This window comes from Lactuca virosa, chromosome 5, assembly GCF_052849685.1.
Source record: "Lactuca virosa cultivar CGN04683 chromosome 5, Lactuca_virosa_CGN04683_v6, whole genome shotgun sequence".
NCBI classification, from domain to species: Eukaryota; Viridiplantae; Streptophyta; class Magnoliopsida; order Asterales; family Asteraceae; genus Lactuca; species Lactuca virosa.
Genome location: NC_136430.1, coordinates 240,854,536 through 240,864,289, shown reverse-complemented (window position 1 = coordinate 240,864,289; position 9,754 = coordinate 240,854,536). Strand labels below are relative to the sequence as shown.

The 9,754-nt window shown below is 38.9% G+C and overlaps 1 protein-coding gene across 1 annotated transcript; it reads right to left on the bottom strand.

The window, feature by feature from the left end:
- Positions 1 to 2,832: 2,832 nt before the first annotated feature.
- LOC145112539 (uncharacterized) lies at positions 2,833 to 7,562 on the bottom strand. The gene is made up of 7 exons (XM_079048691.1): positions 7,427 to 7,562; positions 6,855 to 7,199; positions 6,288 to 6,710; positions 4,797 to 5,254; positions 4,069 to 4,529; positions 3,816 to 4,011; positions 2,833 to 2,907 (listed from the first exon to the last, which is right to left on the bottom strand). Exons 1-7 carry the CDS (start codon positions 7,560 to 7,562, stop codon positions 2,833 to 2,835), a joined length of 2,094 nt encoding a protein of 697 aa, XP_078904817.1.
- Positions 7,563 to 9,754: the final 2,192 nt, after the last annotated feature.

The window sequence follows — 9,754 nt, the reverse complement described above, 5'->3', positions numbered from 1 at the left end:
CAAGACCGCAACGCATGCATTTGTGTCTAAAAGTTTTCCTAAGGACCCCCCTCAACTCTAAATACTTACAATCCTCATAAACACCCGCCCACTTTTTTTGAACAACGCTCATTTTATGCATCCCTCCGAATCCATCCGCATAAAACTTTCTTAACCTCAAGTCATTTTTGGTTAAACAACCAAGCCTACATAAATTCTAGAAAAATTACAACTTTGATACCACAATGGAGCTCTTTGAATTCTTCACTTATTTGATATTTGATCTCTTTGAATTCACCACCTTCTTTGTTTGATTTTTGGTATCTTCAACTCTTGAATTTCTTTCGAATTTTGATCTTCGTACTTTATACTTTGACTGCTCCAAAGTTCTTTAACTTTTTGGTAAATTCTCTCTTTGTTTTACATGTATCTCACTTTTTTTTTCACTCAATGCCTACATGCTTAAGCAAGGGCGCTCGACTTCAACCTTTATTGGTTAAAGGTATAAGTCTTCCTGGATACATTTCAAGTACACGATGCTAAACATGTTGCGTCCCTCAAACTAAGCGAGGTTATGTTTTGTCCCATGATTTCACTAGAATAAAGGGGGCCACAAATGCACTAGAATGTGTATAGGCTCAACTAAACATTTGGGTCTTCAAAGAATCATTAAACATAATACTAGCATGAACCCTAATTGCTTTTACCAAAATTTTCTAAATTAAACCCTAGCAATTTTTATGCAAAATTTTTTAAAATTTAATCTAAGATTCTAAATTTTGACTAAATATAACCAAAAATTAATCTAAGATTCTAAATTTTGACTAAATATAACCAACTCCTTACCCCACACTTAATTTATGCAATGTCCCCATTATATATTATGCATGATAAAGAGAACATAAAAGTAAAGAAGAAATTGGAATAAACTCCCCTGGGATAGCAATTGCTAGGTTGATCTTTTCCATCTTCAATTGACTTTAGACATGGGAACAGCTCATCCATGCCTTGGGTGTCATTCGTCTCGTGTGGTTAACAGCTCTAATTATGTAGGAAAAAGTCTTGGAAATGCTCAGGAAATAATCTTCAAAGATTATAACTAATGCCCGTATCAAATGTGGTCAAATCGTAAACTCGAAAATGTAATAATGAGTGACTCGTCGAGTACTATTGAGGACTCGTCGAGTAGTAGCGTAACTAGCAGAAAAGTCGTGTATTTTCACTTGGACTCGTCGAGTCCTATATGTGCACTCGATGAGTAGGTGCTGTATGGAAAAGAATTATATTCTGCTGCAGGTCCGATTCTGGTGTGTTTGAACAATCATCAAAATGACATTCCCCTTCATTTTTCTTCAGTAAATAGGCACTCTTTTAACCCTCTTTATTGATCGGACTCAAACTTGGACTCAAAACTTCTATTTTCTTGTCTAGACTCGACTCTTTGCATTATCCTCTCTCTCGCTCTATATTCTTGCATTTTACCCTTTATCCAAATTCTGAAAGGACCAAAATCAAACACATGTAATAAAAAGGAAAACAAACAATCCTAAAAATACTACTTGTTCAAAACAACCCAAACAAACAAAACAAAATAAAAAGTGTTTCAGAGAAACCACACAATTAAAATAAAAAGGATAACTCAATCTTCATCTTATTCCTCATCATTACCACCTCCACTTCCTCCAGCTCCACTTCTTCTCTGTCTAATCCTCTCATCCCAACTTCTTACGTACGGGTACTCAGGCCCTTCCATTGGTGCAATATTCATTTGATTAAACAAATGAACAAATAAACTATTATGAAAGTTCATGCTCCTTGCAAGATCATCTTGGTACCTCCTTAGCTCCACATTATACCAATCCGTTGGCAACTCATCATCAACCGGGATCACCGGCGGGTCTTCTTGAACATTTTCTCTTCGTGGCCTCACCCACCTACCCGGTTCCTCGGGTGCCAAAACAACATCATCATTTGGGATGTCAATATGACCACCACCATAATCTTCCACAATTTGTGCCCTTCTATACAATGTGAGACTAAATGGAGGTGTGGGTACCATCGTCAAGAAATTCCCGGCTCCTCTTTCCAATATACCATATGACCTCGCCAAACGGGTCACAAACATGCCACCCTTGATCTTTGAAGTCACCCTCTCCTTGACCGCTCCTTCTCCCAAATATTTCGCCAGACAATAAGGTATGTTGCAGAATGTGTTTGGCATAATAATACACCATAAATAGAAAACATCAAGAGTCGGGACTTTATCATCGTCCTTCCGCATGTTTATGGTGCTAGCGATTAGTCGATGAATTAAACGATGAATGGGGGACCGAATACTCCCCTCTTGGGTTGACGAAGGAATGTAAACTCGATTCACTATGGTGTTCCACCAAGTTGAACAAACTACACCCTCCGGAAGATCCTTATGGAAATGATCCAGAAAGGTTCCAAAGTCCTCAGTCATGACCACAGAGTGGTCATAAATGTCCATTCTCCAGCTTAATTCGGCAATGCTGCACTGTCGAACTTCCCCACCAAGGCAAAACGTGAGGGCATTTGGGTTGTAAATATCATCAAACCCTCAGGAAGTAATGGTGGAGAAAAATTCCCAGCAAAGTTCTTCATACAACGACTCTTAGATTCGGAAAAGCCGACGCCAATCATCACATGTAATTGAGACCCCGTCTCGTACAAAAGCCTTGACCAAATATAGGGTCAACTCCTCCTCCAACCCTGCTTGTCCCATCCAATCCCAATTAGTTTCATTTGGTACGTAGATTTCCTTCTTCTACAATGTTTCCAACTTCCTCCTTGCCTGAACTAATGTGGACTTGGAAGTTATTTGTGAAAAGTTTAACCAAGGGATGTCCCCATGGCTGCTTCCATGTGAGCTTTGTCCTCTTCTAGACATTTCCTGCAAAACCAAACCTAAAACACAACAAACAAACCACAAAAAAAAAATTAAAAAGTCAAAAATATGGGCACTGCAACATGGACTCGTCAAGTCCACGAACAGACTCGGCGAGTAGTATGAACTATGCGATTCGTATGAACAGTTCGAGTCATATTTCTGATTTGGACCAGATTTTGCATCAAAACTCAAAAATTGTTCCAAGGGTTTGTCTAGGGATGCATATCAAGCATTAAATCACAAGAAATTTCATCTATAACACTCTAGTTCAACCAAAAATCGAAACCCTAGAATCCAAGTCAAATTCAAAATCGGGTTTTTTCACAAATTAGGATCATTACTCTACCAAAGACTGAAACTTTAACAAAATTATGAGTAAAAGATGTTACCTTTTGCCAAGAATTGGAAGAAATCTCAAGAATTTGAAGATGGTTGCTTGAGAGAACCTTTTGATCGGCGAGTATCGGCTGTGGTGGCTAAGTGAATATGATTTTTACTTTTAGGGTTAAAAACTTAATTTACAGAATGTAAATTTTTTTTCTGGTTAATACGTGGACTCGTCGAGTAGGTGTACCGACTCGACGAGCAGATGCACGATTTTGCAGAAATGTCGTGAATTCTCAATTGGACTCGCCGAGTAGGTGTACCGACTCGACGAGTTTTTGACTCTGTTTGAAGAATTTTTGTGTTTCTTAAATTTATTCCACCACACCCCACACTTAAGCCTTGCTTGTCTTCAAGCAATCATGTTAAGCTAATAAGAATATTTAGATAGGTATATCCTAAGAAAACAAATAAAAGACGAAAAATAAAACGAAAAAGAAAGGTAAAAAGAAAGCAAACTCTAGTATCGGGTTGCCTCCTGTAAGCGTTTCTTTTTGAGGAGTCTTTAGCTGGACTCCTACCCGCTCTACGTTTCAGCGACTTCCTCCAAGTCTAACCCTTCTTCAAGTCTTTCATCCTTTGGCATTCCTTCTTCATATCTCTTAACCCGATGCCCATTTACTTTGAAGCTTGACCCATCTTTACTCCATAGCTCAATCACCCCGTATGGAAAGACATGCTTTATTGTGAAAGGCCCGGTCCAACGAGTGCGTAATTTTCCCGGAAAGAGTTTTAACCTTGAATTGTATAAGAGAACTTTTTGTCATTCCTCAAATTCTTTATTACCCTTTAACCTTGCATCATACCATCTCTTGGTCTTGTCTTTATAAATCAATGAGTTAGTGTAAGACTCATTTCTCAATTCTTCCAAAGCATTCATTTGCAAAAGTCGATTTTCACGCAACTCATTTGGCTCGAAATTGCATGTTTTCAAAGCCCAATAGGCTTTGTGTTCAAGCTCCACGGGTAAATGACAATTTTTACCGTACACTAGCCTATAGGGTGTGGTTCCAATGGGTGTCTTGAATGCAGTCCTAAATGCCCAAAGTGCAACATCCAATTTGTCCGTCCAATCTTTTCTATTATTTCCCACCGATTTCTCCAATATCCTTTTTAGTGCCCTATTTGTAATTTTGGTTTGCCCATTTATTTGTGGATGGTAAGGTATTGAGAATCTATGGTGTACCCCATATTTTTGCAACACTTTTGCTAGTTGATCATTAGCAAAATGGGTAGCACTATCACTTATTAACGCCTTCGGCACTCCAAATCAAGAAAATAAGTTTTTCAAGAATTTTACCACAACCCTTGCATCATTGGTGGGTAATGCTTGCGCTTCTGCCCACTTTGACACATAATCCACCGCCACTAGTATGTATTTGTTGGCCTTGGATGAAGGAAATGGTCCCATAAAATCCACACCCCATACATCAAAGATTTCACAAACTTGAATATTTCTTTGGGGAATTTCATTTCTTGCAGATATATTACCCGTTCTTTAGCAAGCATCACATTCCCTTACGTGAATAGCAGCATCTTTGAAGATAGTAGGCCAATAAAAGCCAACATCAAACACTTTTTTAGTAGTGTATTGGATCCCATGATGTCCTCCTTCCGGTCCATTGTGGCAATGCTCTAATATATCTCGAATCTCCTTACCAAAAACGCATCTTCTTATGATTCCATCTGCATAACTCCTAAAAAGATATGGCTCATCCCAGAAATAATATTTAATTTCTGAAAAGAGCTTCTTCTTTTGTTGATGAGTGAGGCCTTTTGGAAGGTTGTCGCCAGCTAAATAATTTGCAATATCCGCATACCATGGTTCTACTTCCATGACCACCATCAAATACTCTTCCGGGAAGCTATCTTCAATACCTATGTTGTCTATATCTTCCCTTTCTGGATTTTCTATTCTAGAAAGATGGTCAGCCGCTACATTCTCAATTCCTTTCTTTTCCTTGATCTCGATGTCAAATTCTTATAGTAAAAGCACCCATCGGATCAATCTTGGCTTTCCATCCTGCTTGGCAAACAAATACTTAATAGCAGAGTGGTCAGTGAAAACAGTTGTTTTAGATAAAATAAGATAGGGGCGGAATATTTCAAAGGTCTACACCACGACTAATAATTCTTTTTCGGTCATGGTGTAGTTTTCTTGGGCCGGATTTAAAGTCTTGCTTGCATAATAAATGGGTCGAAAGTGTTTGTCAACCCTTTGGCCAAGCACAACTCCTAAGGCAAAGTCGCTTGCGTCACACATTATTTCGAAGGGCAGATTCCAATTCGGGGCGATAATGATCGGGGCATTAGTCATTTTTTCTTTTAAAATTTCAAAGGTTGCTAGACACTCTTTAGAAAAGTTAAAAGATGCATCTTTTAATAATAATTGAGTAAGAGGTCTATTTATTTTAGAAAAATCTTTTATAAAACGACGGTAAAAATCCGCGTGCCCTAAAAAGCTCATAATGCCCTTCACATTAGTCGGTGGGGGTAGTTTAGAAATAGTTTCAATTTTTGCCCGCTCCACCTCAATCCCCGCCTTGGATACCTTGTGACCTAAGACTATTCCTTCTTTAACCATAAAGTGACATTTTTTCCCAATTTAAGACTAGATCGGCCTTTTCACACCTAGCAAGCATCAAGTCAAGGTTAGTAAGACAATCATGAAAAGAAGAGCTAAAAACAGAAAAATCATCCATAAATATTTCCATAAAGTTTTCCACCATGTCGTGGAAAATTGCCGTCATGCATCTTTGAAAGGTCGCGGGCACATTGCATAACCCAAAAGGCATGCGGCGATAAGCAAAAGTCCCACTCGGGCAAGTGAAAGTAGTCTTTTCTTGGTCAATTGGGTCTATGGGTATTTGGAAGTAACCCGAAAATCCATCTAAGAAACAGTAATAGCTATGACCAGATAAACGTTCAAGCATTTGATCAATAAATGGAAGGGGAAAGTGGTCTTTACGAGTGACACCGTTTAGCTTTCGGTAATCGATGCACACTCGCTAACCGATTATCGTTCGAGTTGGTATGAGCTCGTTCTTCTCGTTTGTCACTACTGTCATCCCTCCTTTCTTACGAACCACTTGAACTGGACTAACCCATGGACTATCGACAATGGAGTATATGATTCCCGCGTCTAAAAGCTTGACCACCTCTTTCTTGACCACTTCTTGCATGTTCGGGTTCAACCGCCTTTGATGTTGCACTACCAAATTTGCTCCTTCTTCCAGGTTGATCTTGTGAGAGAAATAGGAAGGACTTATCCCTTTAGTATTGGTGATTTTCCATGCAATGGCATTCTTTCTCTTCTTTAAAACTCGGACTAACTCTTCCTTTTCAGATTTGGTGAGGTCAGAAGCTATAATTACAGGTTTTTGTTCTCCTTCTTCAAGAAATGCATACTCCAAATGATCAGGTAACGTTTGTAGTTCTGATTTCGTGTTTTGTACACTGAACACGTCGAGTCCAACGAGGGGACTCGTCGAGTCCAGGCCAAAATCCCTGTCTGATCGCTATTTCTCACATTGACTCGTTGAGTCTGTAACTACGACTCGGCGAGTCGGGCTTTCAACACTTCTGATTAGTTCATTGTATTCAGCTTCTTCGAGTAGTCTCTCTATCTCCATCAGGTCTCTTTCAGCATCAAAATCATTGTCAAAGGCAGTGGTAGACTTGCTTGGCTTGTCTTCTTCCCATTCGTCCATTAATTCTTCCAACATATCAACCGAAAATGCCGTGTCATCACTATATCTTGCATGCTTCATGGCTTGATCAACTCCAAATGTAACTGATTCGTCTCCCACCCGAAGGGCAAGTTTAGAATCTCGCATGTCTACTATAGCACCAGCGGTATTTAGGAAAGGTCTTCCAAGAATGATTGGGACTTGAGGATCCGCTCCCATGTCTAGTACTATGAAGTCTGCGGGGAACACAAACTTATCAAATTTCACCAATAGGTCCTCACATACCCCCCTTGGAAATGTCACCGTTTTATTCTCTAAGTGAATTGCCATTCAAATTGGCCTTGGCTCCGGAAGGTCCAATTTATTGAAGAATGAATATGACATAAGGTTAACACTTGCCCCTGAATCAGCAATGCATGAATAGTTGATAAATTTACGAATTGGCAAGGCAAGGTCAAACTACCCGGGTCACCCATCTTCTTAGGTAGTTTGTTCAACATGGCGGCTGGACAATTTTCATTGAGAACCACCTTCTTCACCTCTTCCATCTTCTTTCTATTTGTAAGAAGCTCCTTTAAGAATTTGGCATATTTGGGCATTTGTGCAACCGCCTCGATGAAGGGTATATTAATTTGAAGGGCTTTTATGTGTTCCAAGAATTTTTGATATTCAATATCGTGCTTATCTTGTCTAGCTCGGCCTGGAAATGGCAATGGAGGCTAATATGGTTTAACAGGAGGCTTATTTTTCTGTTCAGGTGGTGGACTCGTCGAGTCCATGTCTGCGACTCGGCGAGTCGAGTCGGGTTCTTTTGATTTCTGGTTTTCTGACTCTTCCTCTTGCACCAACTTAGGATCTTCTTTCTGAATAGGGGCCAGAGGGGTAATTATCTTCCCACTCCTAGTTGTCACGATGTTAATATGTGCACCTTTCGGATTTTTTTCGGTATTACTAGGAAGTCCACCCGGTTGTCTTTCGTTCACTTATTGTGCAAGTTGGCCTAGCTGATTTTTAATGTTGAGAATGGAGGCTTGCTGATTCCTAAGCAGAGCTTGTTGATCTTTCATCATAATTTGGTGCTCTCTCAACATGTTTTGTTGATATTTTATTGTAGCATCAGTATCGTTATGCCTTTTCTCGGATGCGGCTAGGAATCTTGTAAGGATATCTTCCAACTCTGATTTCTTTTCTTGCACCGGATCCTCCTTTTGATAAAAACCTCTAGCTTTTTGCTTATACTTTTCCTCCTTCGCCTTCTTGTACTCATCATAAGGTAGCCATTCTTTCTTGGGTTTTCGCCAATCATCATCACATCTATCACCACTTGAATAGCACACTTGGGCTTTCCGATTCCCGTTCTCATCAAGATCACAGTCTTTAGTAAGGTGAGGCCCTCTATAGTTATCACATCCCACTCTAATGGCATGGATGGATTGGTCCCCGACAACGGCGCCAAAAACTTGATGTGTGTTAAATGCACTAGTTTTAATCCTACTAACTTAGACATAAAATAAACACACGAAATGCAGTGTACCTATCGATTAGTAATATAGTTCAAGCAAGTAGGGTATCGAACACAGGGAACGGTAAACAATTAAAATAAATTCTAACATTATATAAATAAAACAAGTAATAGAAAGGGGGGGGGGGTGTCTCTAGTTTTTCAAGACTAGAAACTTAAGCACTTAACTAACACTCAAACAAAACAATAAACAAAGCAATTAACAGCTACAACAAATAAAAATCAACTAAATTCAATAATAAAGGAGACTTCTGTTCAGGTTCGACTCACTTATTCCTATGGTTGAATTTATGGCAAGTGCAATGGATTAATTTGTCATTGGCTACCGATTAATATGATTAGGTTCATGTTCACTATTACTAATCCTTAGAAAACATATCAATTCAAACAGTGGGCAATTGGTTAAACTAATGAGTTTCCTAGTTTATTGATTCAGGTTAAGTAAGACTTGTAGTTAGCTAATTAAATTACTAATTCAATTAACTTCTTGTATGGTTGTTTGTCACACAAGCTCACACATTGACTTACCTATTTTCTAATTAACCCCTAGTTTCATGTTCATAATTCCTAGGCATATAATATTGTTTTCACATAAATTATATGAGACAAGCAATTAAGAGATGTTCATGCAACTTAATAGACTTGATAATTAACAGAAAATAGTTATTGTCAACATATGAGGAATAGTCTTAGTACTATGAAGTCTGCGGGGAACACAAACTTATTGATTCGGGTTAAGTAAGACTTCTAGGTTGAATTCTCGAAAACCAGAGCTCTAAGAACCCTTCTAGCCTCCAAACATCGTCCAAAGCTTCCAGAATTAGTTAGGGTTCGAATGAGAAGCGTTTCTATATATAAATTATGAAAATAGGGCCAACTCGATGAGTTTGTGACCCAACTCATCGAGTTGGTCATTAAATTCCCGTGTACGGCAAGTAAGCGTCGAGAATCGCGAACTTTCTGATCAACTCGTCGAGTTGAGTCCCAACGCGTCGAGTCCGTTTCAAATCAGCATTTTCTCAATACACAAAAGTCGTCCGAAATTGTGCCTAGTTTTCAGAACATTTTGAATCTCGTTAATCGGGTTTACGGTTCATGAGATATGGCCAAAACACTGACAAGGGGTCAAGCTGTCCAACAACATCCTTCTTTCTTCAAAATCCAAGATCCAAGCTTCCAATCGCCAATTCCGCTTCCTTTTCCTTCCGAGCATGTATTTATTGCTGAAAATGAAATTTTAAAACTAATTAAGCATATTTAGTTCACTAA

Coding starts and splice junctions, on each gene's coding strand:
- LOC145112539 (XM_079048691.1), bottom strand. CDS start 7,562: ATGCCCAAATATGCCAAATTCTTAAAGGAGCTTCTTACAAATAGAAAG. Junction 6,711..6,854: donor ATACAATGAACTAATCAGAA/GTGTTGAAAGCC, acceptor ACACGAAATCAG/AACTACAAACGTTACCTGAT. Junction 4,012..4,068: donor AAGAGATGGTATGATGCAAG/GTTAAAGGGTAA, acceptor ATACAATTCAAG/GTTAAAACTCTTTCCGGGAA.